This window comes from Haliotis rufescens, unplaced genomic scaffold (assembly GCF_023055435.1).
Source record: "Haliotis rufescens isolate VD_foot unplaced genomic scaffold, xgHalRufe1.0.p SCAF_53, whole genome shotgun sequence".
NCBI classification, from domain to species: Eukaryota; Metazoa; Mollusca; class Gastropoda; order Lepetellida; family Haliotidae; genus Haliotis; species Haliotis rufescens.
The window spans coordinates 893,709-913,501 of NW_025964257.1; the positions used below are offsets into that span (position 1 = coordinate 893,709).

General features: G+C 41.1%; 2 protein-coding genes across 8 annotated transcripts in view; one reads left to right on the forward strand and one right to left on the reverse strand.

The window, feature by feature from the left end:
* LOC124119526 overlaps positions 1 to 19,793 on the reverse strand; it is a 114,356-nt gene that overhangs the window by 53,002 nt on the left and 41,561 nt on the right. Inside the window, exon 1 of one of the 7 annotated variants that reach the window (XM_048384975.1) lies at positions 3,646 to 3,802. The exons of 5 other annotated variants lie outside the window; for them this stretch is intronic. The gene's annotated coding sequence lies outside the window, so the exon portion shown is untranslated. Of the gene's footprint in view, positions 1 to 3,645; positions 3,803 to 19,793 lie in introns of those variants that run through there. One more of the 7 variants, XM_048384973.1, reaches the window with a different exon arrangement.
* LOC124119530 lies at positions 10,970 to 19,250 on the forward strand. The gene is made up of 5 exons (XM_048384986.1): positions 10,970 to 11,213; positions 15,231 to 15,293; positions 16,092 to 16,142; positions 16,601 to 16,648; positions 18,196 to 19,250. The coding sequence occupies exons 1-5, from the start codon at positions 11,099 to 11,101 to the stop codon at positions 18,255 to 18,257; spliced, it is 339 nt and encodes a 112-aa protein (XP_048240943.1). The 5' UTR covers positions 10,970 to 11,098; the 3' UTR covers positions 18,258 to 19,250.

Below are 19,793 nucleotides of genomic sequence, written 5' to 3' on the forward strand. Positions count from 1 at the left end.
GTAGCTCCCATACATTAACAAAGGCTCACGACAGTAGTAGCACTAAGATCGTAGCTCCCATACATTAACAAAGGCTCACGATAGTAGTAGCACTACGATCGTAGCTCCCATACATTAACAAATTCGAAAATCGTAGCTCCCATACATCAACATAGACTTACGATAGTAGTAGCACTAAGATCGTAGCTCCGATACATTATCATAGATTTACGATTGTTGTACCGGTAAGATCGTAGCTGCGATACATTAATAAATAATTTTGATAGTAATAGCACTTAGATCGTGGCTCCCATACATTAACATAGACTTGCGATAGTAGTAATACTAAGATGCTAGCTCCCATATATTAACATAGATTTACGATAGTAGTAACACTAAGATCGTAGCTCCCATACATTAACAAAGACTTACGATAGTCTTAGCACTAAGATCGTAGCTCCCATACATTAACATAAACTTACGATAGTGGTAGCACTAAGATCGAAGCTCCCATACATTAACAAATACTTACGATAATCGTAGCTCGAAAATCGTAGCTCCCAAACATTAACATAGACTTACGATGGTAGTAGTACTAGGAGCGTTGCTCCCATACATTAACATAGACTTACGATAGTAGTAGCACTGCGATCGTAGCTCCCATACATTAACAAATAGTTACGATAATCGTAATGCGGAAATCTGAGGTCCCATACATTAATATAGACTTACGATAGTAGTAGCACTAAGATCGTAGCTCCCATACATTAACAAACAGTTACGTTAGTCGTTGCGCAAAAAAATCGAAACTCCAATACATTAACATAGTTCAGTGCTAACAGTGGGATGACGGACGCCCACCATAACATAACCTCAGTTTGACAATATGTGAAGGTTATACAGGAAATCGGGTGTTTTGTCACACCTTAATCTAGACCGTTTGGGCGTTGGCAGCTCACTTGTGTCTACCGTAATACGAGCTCTGTGGTGTGAGACGATGGCAAAATAAAACCTTGAACAATCTTATCTCCATGATGCGATCTTTGTGAATGAAAAAAAACCCATCCTTAAAGGGAATGTACAATGACGGCTATGTTTGTTTTGAAATCATGCATGAAATAACTTTGGAGTATGCCCTCTCACATTCAGCTGAACGATTAAATTCACGACCAAACTCTATACAGCTCCGCACAGCGAATCAAACAACCCGAATGTACTTGCTTCAGTCATTTTTTTTTATTGGAGCAATCACTCTTCAACCCAGAGTTCCTTGCGGCCAGCCTAGTAGCTCTGTCACATCCTACACAGTCCATTCGCGTGTTTTCCATTCATCTGTTTCATTTTGGATGAGTCTACATATTTAGAAAAAGATATATCATAAACTCAGGGTTAGAAATTGGCACTAGTCCTATAGTTCTTGCCAAACTGCCCAATAGTTAAGGTATCATAAGGACTAGTAGAAATTTGCCATTTTTAAGGGTTTTGCTATATATTATCATAATAAGGACTTGTGGACCAAAAATGTTAGTTTCTACCGCTGTAAACTGCTCCAATTTCATTAAAAATATATCCCCAAACGTGAAAAAAATATTTTCATTTGCGTATTTATCCTCTATGTGCTGTCATCGAAACCATATTGGTCACCGACCAGTTATCGCCACTTTTCCCATGTCGTTTTTGAAATATTCCGCGTACAACGTTAACTGTGTCAATAACATTGATTTCTGCTGTAAATAACATTTCTGTTATAACGCGACGATAGGGTATCAAAACAGTGGAAACAGAAATTTCCCGTCGACCAACTGCACTAGTTATAGCCATCGTCTAAACAACATGTGTCACGTGACCACCTGCACCACATCAGTTATACAAATTTCTTTTTCGATTTTCGAGACCGGAAAATGGAGGCACGACCCTCCCAACAGTTTATCATAAATCATCAGCGCTACAGTCTGGCATGTAACTGATACACCCCGACACCCTGCTGTAAACCTTCCGCTACTGCAATAGATGCACATACATTCACAACTGGTTATTCTGGTAACCGCGTGAACAATATTACATACTATCCTAGGTTAATTCTCTTAGCCGTGATCTCTCCGACAACGACCAACGACAATTCAATAAAAGAACGGCAGATTACATTGATTTTTATCTGATCTCTCCTTAGTTGACTGCTCAGTTTACAAATCAATACAAATTACTGTACATCAATTACAACTGAAGTAGGAAATAGAGTGATAGTACAATATTCAGTGGCAGTATCAAATACAAATGTGATGGAGGTGATAATAATGTTCACCTATCAGCAACAGTAGTCAAGCTTTCGAGATAGGCTCAGGCTGAACACAAGGGTGAAAATTGATGTTCACATGGAAACTGGTCTTGATGTAATGTCAGATGAAATGTGTGATATAACTAGCTTCCAGCACATTCCACACAGTGCTTGACAAGTCCAGTGTCACTAGAACATCACAGAATATTCCACATGTTTCGATAGCGCTTGACATCCATTATTTTATTTTACAGATAGTTCGAGCATCTAAATATAATAACTTCAACACCACCACTTACAATACATAATATTACATTCCTGACAACTAAACATTGTTCATATACAAATCAAGACCTTCTACTGCATATCAACAGAAACAATGTAAGACAGTTACAATCATTGTCTAACAATCAGCTACATCGCTTTATAACACTCACAGAAGTCTGTTTTGTTTATGTTTTCTTCTAATGAAAACGAGCAAACGGAATACGACATGCGTGCGCGTTATAAAGGGGAGTTGGCGATAACTGGTTGCTAGATATCATACGGTCACTTTCATATGTAAAGCTATATTGTCAAGCACCTCACTGTTACAGTTATAGGATGTCTACAGAATAAGTGCGTTTGGTTTTTACAAACAAAAGTCTAATGACATAAGCCTACACCCTCGAGGGATCGGTGCGACCACTGGGGCAGAAAGTCCTCTCGCGCGATAAGACGAGCACAACCGAGAAACTTCAGGAGTTATCGACTGTTGTTAACAAACAATGCTTCAGAACAGTAATAGTACTGGTCCTAAATAAACATTTCTCTCAAATGAAAACGAGAAAAAACTAAAACGAGATGTGAGAACGTGCACGCTATCACGGGAGTTGGCGATAACTGGTCGCTAGATATCGATACAATCACTTTGATAAAGCTATAATGTCAAACACCTCATGATCACTGTTGCAGTTATGGTGTGTCTATATAATTATGTAAAAAAATATGTAAAGCTTGCATTGACCCGGTTGTTCTTATTTCAGAACAAGTGCGTTTGCTTACAAACAAAAGTCTGATGATACAAGCCTACACCAGCGCAGAAACTCCTCTCAAGGAATAAGGCGACACTCGAGTTAGTTCATGGGTTATTGACAATTGTTTACAAACAACTGTTTCAGAACAGTCCAAGTAGTGGTCCTTTATATTTTCGGCTGTTGTTCGTCATTCTTTAATAAACATGACACAACAAGCATACTGCAACTAGACTAGTTTCGTTTTCTCATTCAGCTATGCCGAGTTGGGAGTCTTATGTCAGAATTCACACTGTCCCATTCGTTCTCAAATTCAACCAGACATTGAAGAGTGGTATAATGAGGTATACAAACAATCATAACAACGTGGACACTTACTTACTGTGTTGTATGAAGGAGAAAAGAGTGGACGAAACCAGCGTCAAGACCCTCTACAAGGAAGCTGGTAAAACCTGTACTAAAAGTAACTGTTTATAAGCTCCTCACACTCTGGGTAGAAAAGCAGAAGCAAGCTCCTCCACACCGCTAGCACACCTCGCTAAGTAACACGAGCGCCACCCGACAAAAAACTGGTTCTACAGGTGCTACGTGACGCAAGCTCAGGAAGATTAAGCTGGGCCCCGTCTCCAATATCACAATTGCAAGTTGACGACTGATGAGACCTGACTTTGTGTGGCAGTAGTACAACTGGACTGTGACAGTGTCAGGCAGTGTTACAAATGGACTGTGACAGTGTCAGGCAGTGTTACAACTGGACTGTGACATTATCAGGCAGTGTTAAAACTGGACTGTGACAGTGTCAGGCAGTGTTACAACTAGACTGTGACAGTGTCAGGCAGTCTTACAACTGGACTGTGACAGTGTCAGGCAGTGTTACAACTGGACTGTGACAGTGTCAGGCAGTCTTACAACTGGACTTTGACAGTGTCAGGCAGTGTTACAACTGGACTGTGACAGTGTCAGGCAGTGTTACAACTGGACTGTGACAGTGTCAAGCAGTGTTACAACTGGACTGTGCCAATGTGAAGCAGTGTTACAACTGGACTGTGACAATGTCAGGCAGTGTTACAACTTGACTGTGACAGCGTCAGGAAGAAATACAACTAGGCTTTGACAGTGTCAGGCAGTGTTACAACTGGACTGTGACAGTGTTAGGCAGTGTTACAACTGGACTGTGACAGCGTCAGGAAGGAATACAACTAGGCTTTGACAGTGTCAGGCAGTGTTACAACTGGACTGTGACAGTGTCAGGCAGTGTTACAACTGGACTGTGACAGGGTTAGGCAGTGTTACAACTGGACTGTGACAGCGTCAGGAAGAAATACAACTAGGCTTTTGACAGTGTCAGGCAGTGTTACAACCGGACTGTGACAGTGTCAGGCAGTGTTACAACTGGACTGTGACAGTGTCAGGCAGTGTTACAACTGGACTGTGACAGCGTCAGGAAGAAATACAACTAGGCTTTGACAGTGTCAGGCAGTGTTACAACTGGACTGTGACAGTGTCAGGCAGTAGTACAAATGGACTGTGACAGTGTCAGACAGAAGTACAACTGTCTGTGACAGTGTCAGGCAGTGGTACAACTGGACTGTGACAGTGTCAAGCAGTAATACAACTAGTCTGTGACAGTGTCAGGCAGTAGTACAACTAGACTGTGGCGGTGTCAGGCAGTAGTACAACGTACTAGACTGTGACAGTGTCAGGCAGTAATGCAACTAGACAGTGACAGTGTCAAGCAGTACTACAACTAGTCTGTGACCTTGTCAGGCAGTAGTTCAACTTAACTGCGGCAGTGCCAGGCAGTAATACAACTAAACTGTGACAATGTCAAGCAGTAACACAACGAGACTGTGACAGTGTCAAGCAGTAATATAACGAGACTGTGACAGTGCCAAGCAGAAAAACAACGAGACTGTGACAGAGCCAGGCAGTGATACAACTCTTGACATGAGCACCATCCAGGAAGAGGAAGATGACGTGAGTTTGAAGGATGAAATGTGTACCAGGCAACAACGTCAGCAACACGGGGAAAAGCATTATGCAAAGCATCCTTGTAGTGGCTGGGGTAAACATATTATGCAAATTTCAAATAATTTTCCTCAAACATGGGGGAAAGATTAATACTGTTTTGTTTGTTCGTTTGTTTGATTTCTTGTGTAACACCGCACTCCAGCGACATAAAAATGAAGCTTTTTAATGTTTACACATGTACCTTTATGAAGGCCGTTTTATTAGTGTATTTCGATATTTGTTATCTTTTGTGTACAGTTTTAGATTAAATAGCTTTCTGTGAATAGAATCTCAGTCGTGCGTTTCCTCCCAGTGGCGATGAAGCACCGGGGCGTGGCCTCGTGGAAACAAGAACTTTGTACACCACGTCATGCATTGTGTACTTGCCAGCTGTAAAGTATACATGACGGTTCTTTTCGTCAAAAAATCCGGAATTGACTTACACAGCAACAAGTTTAAATGAATCATCTTTCGCGCAACGTGGCAGTCAATATGCAGATTCAGGGTTTTAGAAGTACGCCGCTTGGCCACTAATACGAGTTCCAATAAAGAAAGTTAGTCAATGAAATGGATTTCAAAGACAATTATGTGTCGGACGGATTTCCAAGTGTGTGTAATTTCAACTTATTCCACAGAAACTTATATATCACACGCTAGTCATTGTGTGCGAGTCAGTCGCATCATCCCTAAAGCAGAACCAAACGTCGCTGGTTGCCTAAAGGCATACTGACTGACTGACTGAGTATGGTTTTACGCCGCTTTTAGCAATATTCCAGCAATATCACGGCGGGGGACACCAGAAATGGGCTTCACACATTGTACCCATGTCGGGAATCGAACCCGGGTCTTCGGCGTGACGAGCGAACGCTTTAACCACTAGGCTACCCGACCGCCCCCTAAAGGCATACACTTTGGATGTGCAAAGGAACACACTGCTGTTGTCTGACGAAACACACTGCTGTTGTCTAAAGGAACACACTGCTGTTGTCTAAAGTAATACACTGCTGTTGTCTAAAGGTACGTACACTGCTGTTTTCTAAAGTAACACACTGCTGTGTTCTAAAGGAATACATTTCTATTGTCTAAAGTCATACATTAGTACTGTTGTCTAAAGACATACACTAGTACTGTTGTTGTTTAACGGAATACACTGCTGTTGTCTAAAGGAACACACTGCTGTGGTCTAAAGTAATACACTGCTGTTGTCCTTAAGGAATACACTGCTGTTGTCTAAAGGTACGTACACTGCTGTTTTCTAAAGGAATACATTTCTATTGTCTAAAGTCATACATTAGTACTGTTGTCTAAAGACATACACTAGTACTGTTGTTGTTTGACGGAAGACACTGCTGTTGTCTAAAGGGCAACACTGCTGTTGAGTTTATAGACAGGAAACAGTATTAAAGTGATATGATATGTAGGAAAGATTGAACATTTGACATGCAATACTATTATTGTTAACATAAGGGAAGGATGTGACGGTGGACATGATATAGAGAGAAGGCGACACGCAGTTTTGGGAGTGAAAAGACGGATGATCTGCTAAAAGGGGGAAGGTGAGCCTACGATGCGGAAGGTTAGACTGGGTGAGATAGTACTACAGAAGGAAAGATCGGATGGTGGCGACGTGCTAAAGTGGGAAATGTGAGACGTGGCGACGTGCTATACTGGGGAATGTGAGACGTGGCGACGTGCTATACTGAGGAATGTGAGACTGAGCGAGGTGCCCAAATTTGGAAAGATGAGACGTGGCGACGTGTTATAGTGGGGAATGTGAGACTGAGAGGGGTGCTATAGTGGGGAAGGTGAGACTGAGCGAGGTGCCCAAATTTAGGAAGGTGAGACGTGGCGACGTGCTATAGTGGGGAAGGTGAGACTCAGCGAGGTGCTATAGTGGGGAAGGTGAGACGAGGTGACGTGCTATAGTGGGGAAAGTGAGACGTGGCGGCGTGCTATAGAAGGGAAAGTGAGACGTAGCGACGTGCAATATTTGGGGAAAGTGAGACGTGGCGACGTGCAATATTTGGGGAAAGTGAGACGTGGCGACGTGCTATAGTGGGGAAGGTGAGACGTGGCGACGTGCTTTAGTGGGGAAGGTGAGACCGAGCGACGTGCTATAGTGGGGAAAGTGAGACGTGGCGACGTGCTTTAGTTGGGAAAGTGAGACTTGGCGAGGTGTTATGGAGGGGACAGTGAGACTTGGCGCGGGCGAGGTGTTATAGTGGGGACAGTGGGACTGGGCGAGGTGTTACAGTTGGGAAAGTGAGACTGGGCGAGGTGTATAGTTGGGAAAGTGAGACGTGGCGACGTGCTTTTGTGTGGGTGTGGGTGTGGGTGGGTGGGGGGGGGGGGGGGGGGGTGGGAGTGAGGCCTGTCAACGAGTTATAGTCGGGAAATGTGAGACTGGGCGAGGTGTTATAACGGGTAAAGTGAGACGTGTTGACGTGGTATAGTGGGGAAAGTGAGACGTGGCGCCGTGCACATGATTACCCCACACTATAGAGTTCACCCAGTTATGGTCGCACACACAATGAACCGGCGACTGATTCAATGACGTCACTGTCTGATATTCCCCTTTTACTTCCTTGTTGCCGGTGGAGTTCCTGTCGCATTTCGATATTGATTATTCTTCTTAAGGGCCGCCGAACTACAGAACTGGGCCCTTGATGAGTGTTATAAAATATCAAAAAGACCTGTACACACATACCCGATGTTCCACACGACGTGTACGACCGTCTTGTTGACTGACAAGGGGAACCCCGTGTAGGTATAGTGTACAGACAGGTAAGAATAATGATTGTTTTGTTTTGTATTAACCCGGTGTAAGGTTGAGAATACTTCATCACTATAGAAGAGGAAATACACATTGTCGTGTGCACATGACAGCCACCCGTGACTTACTTGTCGTAAAAGGCGACTGACGGGATTGGATGGTCAGGCTCGCTGACTTGGGTGATGAATGTCATCGATCCGAATTGCGTGGATCACCCTGATAACAATCACAGGATTGTCTGGTCCAGACTCGACTATTTACAGACCGCCGTCATATACTTGCTGAGTGCGACGTTAAACAAACAAACAAACAAGTGACTGATACGCCGTGATATTACTGGAATATTGTTCAAAACAGTTGCTCACTCACTCCACCCATGAAAATCTATGAGTCAGCCCCAGGTGTTTATTTAGGAGCAAGAGTTATCTATAAATAAATAATTTATTTTATTATTCAATTCCAAACAAGAGTACTGAGGATTTAACTGAATATTTTTAGCATTGGATCCCCGATGACGCGCATTCCGTGTTGTTTGAGCAGGGTAACAACATTCAAGGCCTCAGTGAAGTTTCATGGTAGGACATCTCCACGTGCTGACGCATCAGTGACAAAAATGGTTTCAGATGCAATTCCCTATGTTGACTCATATCATTTTCCCTCTATCTCTTCCTGCCAATCAGATAGCTGTCGCTAATTATGTTCCAGAGATGCGTAACAGAAACCCGACTGATTATTTTCAATTTTGTAGTCGTAGCATTAATATCAATCTATCTCACTGATATAAAACATCCATGGTCTATAAAGAAGAATGTGAACATGAGTGTTATTCAAGAAACCTATTTCTAGTCCCAAGAAGAGTTAAACAACAAAAAATATTAGGTTTTTGTCCCTAACAACCCACTCATCAACCAACTCACTCACTCACTCACTCACTCACCAACTCACTCACCAATTCACTCACTCACATCCCTACCCACCCACTCATCCACCAGTTCACTCACTCACTCACTCACTCACCAAAACCTTAACTACCCACTCATCCACCAATTCACTCACTCATTCACTCACCAACTAACTCACTCACTCACCAACTAACTCACCAACTAACTCACCAACTCACTCACTCACTCACTCACCCACATCCCTACCCACCTATCCACTCACTCACCCACCCACACACTCACTCACTCACTCACATCCACACCCGACAACTCATCCACCAATTCACTCACTCACTTACTCACCAACTTACTCACCAACTCACTCACTCACTCACTCACTCACCCGGAGTAGAATCGGTCTTCAGCAACCCATGCAAATCAATCACTCGATTGTCTGGTCCAGACTTGCTTATTCACAGAAAGTCGTCATACAGCTGGAATATTGCTGAGTGCGATGTTAAACAGTAAACAAACAAACAACAACAATTAGAACCGTCATGGTGTGGGTATACAACTGTGGAATGATAGCACATATCATTAATCATTTGTTACAACCTTTTCCCAACATATTTGCTATACATGATTAAATCGATACACAGCCCGGGAACTACGCATTAATCAACGCGTTGCACACGGTACTTTTTACCAGAGTTTCCTGTGACTATGGACCTGGTTGTGACCCTTGTATTTCTATGCACGTTGGTCGACACACAACAACAGGTCCTGCTGACCATGTTCTATGCAAAAGTGAGTGTGACGAGTGAGTGAGTATTGGTTTACGCTTCACACATTGTACCCATGTGGGGAATCGAACCCGGGTCTTCGGCTTGATGAGCGAACGCTTCAACCACTAGGCCACCCAACAGCCCCGAGAGTAATGAACAACAATATGATCAATATCGACCTAATGGCGTTTTACCATTTGACATTTATCGATTATATTTATCGAACCGTTTCCGTCATTTGCAACCTCGATTGTCCAGGGTATATATCTCCATTCTAGTATGATACCACCCTGGACCTATTCGCCGCCACAGATAGTTTCAGAAGTGACGTCACAATCTCTTCTACAGCTAGTTTCAAAAGTGACGTCACAATCTCTTCTACAACTCGTTTCAGAGGAGACTATCTCTATCTTAACACATATCACTAATTTCATATCAATGGGAAGCCAAGGAGAAAATATATATTTATATAAGTAAAACACCAATGATTTGAGTTTTCGCGATGCTATGCACAGTTTTGTCAGTTGAGTGTGCTAACCGTGTCTTTGTTTCCCTGCAATGATGCGGGATAAGGTTTAATACATCCTCAGTACATCCATAATACATTAATTCACTCATCCAAATAATGGGGTAGAATAGGTCTTCAGGTCTTGCCGTAAAAGGGGACTATGCTTGTCGTAAAAGGCGACTAAAGGGATCGGGTGGTCAGGCTCGCTCACTTGGTTGATGCATGTCAGCGATCCCAATTGCGTGGATCGATGCTCATGATATTAATCACTTTGTTTTCTGGTCCAGACTCGATTATTTACAGACCGCCGTCATATAGCTGGAATAGCGAGGTTAAACAACAAACCAACCAACTTAACATGAGTGTGAAGGTATTCTGCCAAGCCACGAGGAAATTACCGGCAACTTCTTCCGGGTAGACACCAAGGTGCGATTTGTACGGTGGCCCATACCCGCCACTGGTGAGATCATTTTTCACTGTATGCCTCTATATTTTATCTGGCGGTCGCCAAATAGTTTCACTGGTGAGATCAAATACAGAGGTTTATAGGGGAAAATGATCTCACCAGTTGAAGTATCTGGCGGCCGTCAGAAAAGTATTTGGCGGCCGCCAGATCAAATATAGAGGCATACAGTGAAAAATGATCTCACCAGTGGCGAGTATGGGTCACCGTAGATTTGTAATACTGCACTGGGGAACATACAGTCCCACGTATCAACACTATGTTAGGCAGGTAGTTTGTGTATATCTGGTGGACGACACCAGCGTGGTGTCATTGTGTATGTTGACCATTGCGTAACGGTACATAATGCATATGTTAAATGTTTTGTAACATTTACAGACGGTGACTCTCTCACTGGAACAAAACGGAAACATGGATAGAAAATATGTCATTGCAATTGCTGTGTGTGTGACTGTGGTAGTCGTCATCGTCGCCATCGTCGTTGTCGTCGTGGCTCTGTTAATCAGACGTCGGAGGAGGGTTGTTTGTAAGTACTGACTATATGTATTGGTTGTAGAACTTCTGTTGTATACCCACACCACGACAGTTCTAATTGTTGTTGTTTGTTTGTTTACTGTTTAACATCGCACTCAGCAATATTCCAGCTGTATGACGACTTTTGTGAATAAGCAAGTCTGGACCAGACAATTGAGTGATTGATTTGCATGGGTTGCTGAAGACCGATTCTACCCCGGGTGAGTGAGTGAGTGAGAGAGTGAGTGAGTGAGTGAGTTGGGGTTAACGCCGCTTTTAACAGTATTCTAGTCATATCATGGCGTGTCAGCTTAATGTGGTAGGAAAGACCTAAGTGATGCAGGTCTCAGACGTTTACCACTTCGGTGAAACCCACGAGCACGGGTATGGTGCTGACAAATTTAGAAACATAATCAGGGCGAACCGGGATCCGACCCCACAATCATGGGTTTCTGGAGCGCCAAAGGGACGCAATTCTACCCCGGATCTTCACGGGTCTCTAACAACAGATGAACTGTTCGTGGGGGATATATTTACATGCATGTATAATCATTTCGACAAAAGCTTTTTTGCACATCATTCCAGGCTAGGGATGTTGACAATATTCTAATATTTCAATATTAATCACCAAGCAATCCTCCTATTTGTAACTATTCTGAAGTTGACGGTATTTCTCCAAGCCAGTATGAAGGAATTCTTCAGATTACATGACTGATCATGACTCAGAATATGTGTATTGTGATTACAGTAGTTATGGTAAGAAACTTACATAATCCTGTTGTACGTTTGGTTTTCATACATGAAATGAGAATGATGATTCTATTTACATAAATTACTCATAAACTTACATAATCCTGTTGTACATTTGGTTTCCATACATGAAATGAGAATGATGATTCTATTTACATAAATTACTCATAAACTTACATAATCCTGTGAACGTTTGGTTTCTATACATGAAATGAGAATGATGATTCTTTTTACATATATATTACTCATAAACTTACATAATCCTGTTGTACATTTGGTTTCCATACATGAAATGAGAATGATGATTCTATTTACATATACTACTCATAAACTTACATAATCCTGTTGAACGTTTCGTTCTATACATGAAATGAGAATGATGATTCTTTTTACATATATATTACTCATAAACTTACATAATCCTGTTGTACATTTGGTTTCCATACATGAAATGAGAATGATGATTCTTTTTACATATATATTACTCATAAACTTACATAATCCTGTTGTACATTTGGTTTCCATGCATGAAATGAGAATGATGATTCTATTTACATATATTACTCATAAACTTACATACTCCTGTTGTATGTTTGGTTTCCATGCATAAAATGAGAATGATGATTCTATTTACATATAGTACTCATAGACTTACATAATCCTGTTGTACATTTGGTTTCCATACATGAAATGAGAATGATAATTCTATTTACATATATTAATCATAAACTTACATAATCCTGTTGTATGTTTGGTTTCCATACATGAAATGAGAATGATGATTCTATTTACATATAGTACTCATAAACTTACATAATCCTGTTGTACATTTGGTTTCCATACATAAAATGAGAATGATGATTCTATTTACATATATTACTCATAAACTTACATACTCCTGTTGTACGTTTGGTTTCCATACATGAAATGAGAATGATGATTCTATTTACATATAGTACTCATAAACTTACATAATCCTGTTGTACATTTGGTTTCCATACATGAAATGAGAATGATGATTCTATTTACATATATTACTCATAAACTTACATACTCCTGTTGTACGTTTGGTTTCCATACATGAAATGAGAATGATGATTCTATTTACATATATATTACTCATAAACTTACATAATCCTATTGTACATTTGGTTTCCATACATGAAATGAGAATGATGATTCTATTTACATATATTACTCATAAACTTACATAATCCTGTTGTACATTTAGTTTCCATACATGAAAATGAGAATGATGATTCTATTTACATATATTACTCATAAACTTACATAATCCTGTTGTATGTTTGGTTTCCATACATGAAATGAGAATGATGATTCTATTTACATATATTACTCATAAACTTACATAATCCTGTTGTACATTTGGTTTCCATACATGAAATGAGAATGATGATTCTATTTACATATATTACTTATAAACTTACATACTCCTGTTGTACGTTTGGTTTCCATACATGAAATGAGAATGATGATTCTATTTACATATATATTACTCATAAACTTACATAATCCTGTTGTACATTTGGTTTCCATACATGAAATGAGAATGATGATTCTATTTACATATATTACTCATAAACTTACATAATCCTGTTGTACATTTAGTTTCCATACATGAAAATGAGAATGATGATTCTATTTACATATATTACTCATAAACTTACATAATCCTGTTGTATGTTTGGTTTCCATACCTGAAATGAGAATGATGATTCTATTTACATATATTACTCATAAACTTACATAATCCTGTTGTACATTTGGTTTCCATACATGAAATGAGAATGATGATTCTATTTACATATATTACTCATAATGGCGTCTGTGTGGTTGATTATCTACTAGCGTCTTCATAATTATATCCATACATTACAATATGTTGGGTTGGTATAGCTGGTAATTCATGTCATTTCACAAACTGCACATTTAACAAAGACACTGAGCTCGTTACAAATAATGTCTCCCGAATGAAACTTCCGTCAGTATATGTTCTCTCATGCACATATACATACAATGTAATCCATAGTAACGCTGTCGCTGCAATATATCACCTGACCAACATACACCAGGAAACAGTTGAACGCACAGATAAGGGTTAATGTGGTATTTGTGCTAAACATTCAACCACCCTGGTGGGAGCGAGAGTTAGGACAGATAAACATGGCACAATATTCTACATATAGGCCACACAGAAATCGTGTTTTGAACTCTTGTTTTATGCCTACATTAGGAATAATATATCTGTAAGCCTTACACTTTTCTCACGCAAATAAATCTCTTACAAAACAATAAGATGGATGTTATGTTTAACGCTGCCTTATATTTACATCAAGTAATTTTCTTTGATAGGCATTTAGAAGTTGAAGTAGTAAGTAAGGATAATATTTATGCATGAACAACTTCTTTATTACAATCAAGAGCGACGCTTCGGTGTAGGTTCTAACATCAAACAAGTGATAACCGTGTTAGAACCTACATTAAAACGTCGCTCTTAATTGTAATAAAGAAGTTGTTCATCCATAAATCTTATCCTTACCTTTTAAGTAAACTGTTGAAACTAGGAACTGCAACCCATTTGCACTGATACATTTTCTACCAGGGCATTATGCTGAATAAAACGTATGTGTGTCTATCAGAACGACATAATGTAAGTACGTCTATCGCCGAGATATTGCGTGGACGACGCGAATCTATGACTAAAAGTCAAATTGTTAAATCTTCAGCGTCAGACAAAATGGTAATCAATTTCCTCTTCACGTATTCCTTATGGCCAAACAGACTAGAACAGGCCAGCAATATTCTTCAGCTATGACGTCACCGCATTTACACTTAGTCACGTGACGTCATGGCAGTGTATGACGTCATCATGGAATGTCGCTGCACACGCTATTATCAACTTCTTGAAAAAACATATAAAACAAATGATAATTTCTCATAGATGAACTGTTTATCGATATGTGGTTGGTATGTTCTAAAACGTTAACCACTCCTTTTATGTAAAAATGTAAACACGTGAGTGATTTCCCTATAAGCTTATTTGTAGTGTGAACGGTGGTTTTGAAGTTCGTCTAGCGCAAATGAATGTACGCTAGCCTCTCTCCCTTTCGTTTAGAAAGTTCGCTATCTTAGAAAACGTTCACGGACAAGCCGACATCCTTCAAAGAATCCTGCTTTCAATATTTATCAGACAATGATGTGATTAACAAACCACTGACAGAACATTTTATGTATTTCAAATCACCAATTCTTACTCCAGGTAGACGACAGCGACAACCACGACCACAAAGCTCAGTTTCTGCTGAGGACACGCTGCAAGTTAGTAAGTATGACCCAATTATTCTTCAGGATCCGAAGTAAATGGAATTTCTTAAATCTTCCCATCTTCCCAAGGCAAGGGAGTTAACTGACTATAGAGTCCAGTTTCCACCCTCGCCGAACTAGGCTGGAATTCCGAAGTTACATTTTGGCTGGACCAACGAGTCTATGCATAGTCCAATCAAAATCGCGAAACGAACTAGGCATCCGGTTTGTTAACAACATGGATTTCAACGTGCAGAGTTTTGTCGACTGCAGCTTGAAAGCTGCTGAGTACTGACTCAGTGCCGCCATTTTGTGAGTTAGTGAGTGACTGAGTGAATGAGTGGAAAGCCTGAAGTGATGCAAATCTCAGACGTTCACCGCTTTGGTGAAACCCATCAGTATTGACATGATGCTGAGAAACCCAGAAACATCATCAGGTCGAAACGGGATTGGAACACTCGATTAATGGTTTCTGGCACACCAAAGGGATGCCCTTCTGTACGACAAAATATGGCGCCTTGCGCCGTTGTATCACGAGAAGTGATGATAGTTGAACTTTGACACAACGAGACAGTATACATAAATAACTTTTTAATCTGATGCTATTGATTTATGATTTTTTTCATCTGCCGACATAAGTCATTGGGTGAAAAATATATCCTGTCAGATCTACCTTCCTTGTCTCCAAGTTACGACGTTTTGTTTCAGACAATAACCAGGTAGATTGAATCAAACACCCTGATTAATTGTGAGAAAATACACATGCAGCTTTGTAAAACAACAGCGTAAACATCTTGCGAATGCTCTGTTTCTCCAGGGGCTGCATATAATTACCGAATCAGCCGCGATGACATCGTGGAAAGATCAGGTAAGTCGTTATATCACACGGTAAGATTTCATCTGATGCTTTCACCCAGTTTTAAATCTGGCCGGAAACTAATCTCAGAGTTTAGTCTTTTCACTCAGTTCGGATCTCGCCAGAAGCTAATCTGAGAGTTAAGCCTGTTCACTCAGTTCGGATCTCGTCTAAAGTTATCCAATAAACTGAGACCTCCAAGTTGTTCACAAAGTTAAAATTGCGGCTGAAGCTGTACAAACAGCTGCGCTCCCCACACGGAGTTTACATTCAAACGATGGAGATTACACAGCGAATACGCAAAATCTTGGATTAGAACGTGTCCAGATTGTGCATGGTCCAGTCTCCACACAAAAGGTCACTTCCATTGCCGCCAAGATGTGTTTCTTGAAACAAGGGTTAAACAATATTTCGGGCATTCAGTGTGAAATCTGAGCTAACAATACTAAGACATTACTGATATCTTGCAGGAAAAGACGACTTGGAGCTGAAAGGCATTCAAGGTGAAAAAGTTAAAGGTAAACATGATGTCGGGTTCTCAATGTTCATCAATGTTGTAGGGCTCTCCATGATAGTTCCTCACTGGTGTAGGGCTCTCAATGGTAGTTCACCAATGCTGTAGGGCTCTCCATGATAGTTCCTCACTGTTGTAGGGCTCTCAATGATAGTTCACCAATGCTGTAGGGCTCTCCATGATAGTTCCTCACTGTTGTAGGGCTCTCAATGATAGTTCACCAATGCTGTAGGGCTCTCCATGATAGTTCCTCACTGTTGTAGGGCTCTCAATGGTAGTTCACCAATGATGTAGGGCTCTCCATGATAGTTCCTCACTGTTGTAGGGCTCTCAATGGTAGTTCACCAATGTTGTAGGGCTCTCCATGATAGTTCCTCACTGTTGTAGGGCTCTCAATGGTAGTTCACCAATGATGTAGGGCTCTCCATGATAGTTCCTCACTGTTGTAGGGCTCTCAATGGTAGTTCACCAATGATGTAGGGCTCTCCATGATAGTTCCTCACTGTTGTAGGGCTCTCAATGATAGTTCACCAATGATGTAGGGCTCTCCATGATAGTTCCTCACTGTTGTAGGGCTCTCAATGATGGTTCACCAATGATGTAGGACTCTCCATGATAGTTCCTGTTGTAGGGCTCTCAATGGTAGTTCACCAATGCTGTAGGGCTCTCAATGATAGTTCACCAATGTTGGAGGGCTCTCCATGATAGTTCCTCGCTGTTGTAGGGCTCTCAATGGTAGTTCACCTATGTTGTAGGGCTCTCCATGATAGTTCCTCACTGTTGTAGGCCTCTCAATGGTAGTTCAACAATGATGTAGGGCTCTCCATGATAGTTCCTCACTGTTGTAGGGCTCTCAATGGTAGTTCACCAATGATGTAGGGCTCTCCATGATAGTTCCTCACTGTTGTAGGGCTCTCAATGATGGTTCACCAATGATGTAGGGCTCTCCATGATAGTTCCTGTTGTAGGGCTCTCAATGGTAGTTCACCAATGCTGTAGGGCTCTCAATGATAGTTCACCAATGTTGGAGGGCTCTCCATGATAGTTCCTCGCTGTTGTAGGGCTCTCAATGGTAGTTCACCTATGTTGTAGGGCTCTCCATGATAGTTCCTCACTGTTGTAGGCCTCTCAATGGTAGATCCTAACTGTCGTAGGGCTCTCAATGAGAGTTCATCAATGTTGTAGGGCTCTTAATCGTAGTTCACCACTGTTGTAGGGCTCTCAATGGTAGTTCAGCACTGTTGTAGGGCTCTCAATGGTAGTTCACCACTGTCGTATGCATCTCAATGATTGTCCATCAATGTTGTAGGGCTCTCAATGAGAGTGCAGCAATGTTGTAGAGCTCTCAATGATAGTTCACCACTGTTGTAGGGCTCTCATTGATAGTTCACCAATGTTGTAGGGCTCTCAATGATAGTTCACTAATGTTGTAGAGCTCTCAATGGTAGTTCACCAATGTGGTAGGTCTCTCAATGATAATTCCTCACTATGTTTTGTCTATTAACTGAACCTGCTAAATCGAAATGATTGATCATTTCTCTCTGTTGTCAGCTGTGTGTCCCCCGACGGCGCCAGCTGGTGGAGTCGCTCCCCCGCGTCTCGATCCCATATAACGTCGGGCCAAGCTCACCACCAGCATCTACTGCACAGCACCTGCACAATCAACTGTATCATGAACTGCATAGACGTCAGACATTGTCCCCAGTATACCAAGAACTGCACCAATGACACGTGTGTGTTGACACGTGACAACTGCTTGGACGTGACATTTCACATTGTATGTGTGCATAATACAAAAGATCATGTTTTGAATAGGTGCGTGTGATGATGGATAAGTGTCGTGAAGTGACAACAGTGTCAGGCGTCAGCAAACTCGTCATGACCTTTGACAAATGAACGTGTGATGGAACAGTATGAAGGCACCCGAAGCTCAGAGACGTGATATGATTTGACGACCGCCGGTCCAGAGCACTGGCTTGGGAAATCCACACGCTGTTTGTGTATAGCGACAACAAAGAATGTGATCGATGTACTGTACGTGTGACCAGTTTCGAGAAAGGATGTTGTCGATGTACTGTATGTGTGTCGAGTTTCGAGAAAGGATGTTATCGATGTACTGTATGTGTGTTGAGTTTCGACAAACTATGTTATCGAAGTACTGTACATGTTTCGAGTTTCAAGAAAGGATGTTGTCGATGTACTGTATGAGTGTCGAGTTACAACAAAGGATGTTTTCGAAGTACTGTATGTGTGTCGAGTTTCGAGAAAGGATGTTATCGATGTACTGTATGTGTGTCCAGTTTTTCGAGAAAGGATGTTATCGAAGCACTGTACGTGTGTCGAGTTTAGCAAAAGGATGTTGTCGATGTACTGTTTGTGAGTCCAGTTACAAGAAAGGTTATTATCGATGTATAATGTTTGTGTGTGTGAGTGTGTTTGTGCGTGTATGAGTGTGTGTGTGTGTGTGTGTGTGTGTTTGTGTGTATATGATATGATATTATAAAAATATATATATAAATATGTACCTGTTTGTTTTTTGTTTTTTTGTTTGTTTAGCGCCGCCTACAGCAAAAGACACTATTCAGAGAACTTATAGTAACCAAAGACGAGAAGTCACCTTTTCAGTTGTGCATGTTTATATAGTATGTATCTGAAAGTTCATTATGATGTCTAATAGTTCCATTCTTCATATTTGCTTTATGGCAGTTTGTGTTGATGACAACTGTTTTGGGTTTTTTTCTAAAAGGAAGGGTCGGGTTAACTATTGGTTGTTGTGTGGACTATGAGTAGTGTGGACTGTCTGAAACGTATGGCAGGCAGATACTGCAACATTCCTGTTCACATGCACACATTGTCCCGCGTAGATGCCGGGATACACTTTGTCTCCAGCACCCTGTGCGGATCTTAAGAGGCGACTTAACAGATCGGGTGGTCTGGGTTGATGGCGTGTGATACTCCGACGGTGTTGACCGCACTTCGTAATATCAATCACTTGATTATTTGGTCCAGACACGATTATTTACAGATCGCCGTCATATATCTGAGTATAGCTGACTGATTGAATGAGATCACTCGAAAATATCCTTGCTCTGAGATGTTTAGGGGTATTTATATATAGTTTCATTACAATTGTTTTCAGGACTGCATCC

Excerpts from the sequence above, each read along its gene's own strand:
- LOC124119530 (XM_048384986.1), top strand. The coding sequence starts at position 11,099 with ATGGATAGAAAATATGTCATTGCAATTGCTGTGTGTGTGACTGTGGTA. Across the intron at positions 16,143-16,600 it reads TGACATCGTGGAAAGATCAG|GAAAAGACGACTTGGAGCTG; the intron begins GTAAGTCGTTAT and ends GATATCTTGCAG. Across the intron at positions 16,649-18,195 it reads TCAAGGTGAAAAAGTTAAAG|CTGTGTGTCCCCCGACGGCG; the intron begins GTAAACATGATG and ends CTCTGTTGTCAG.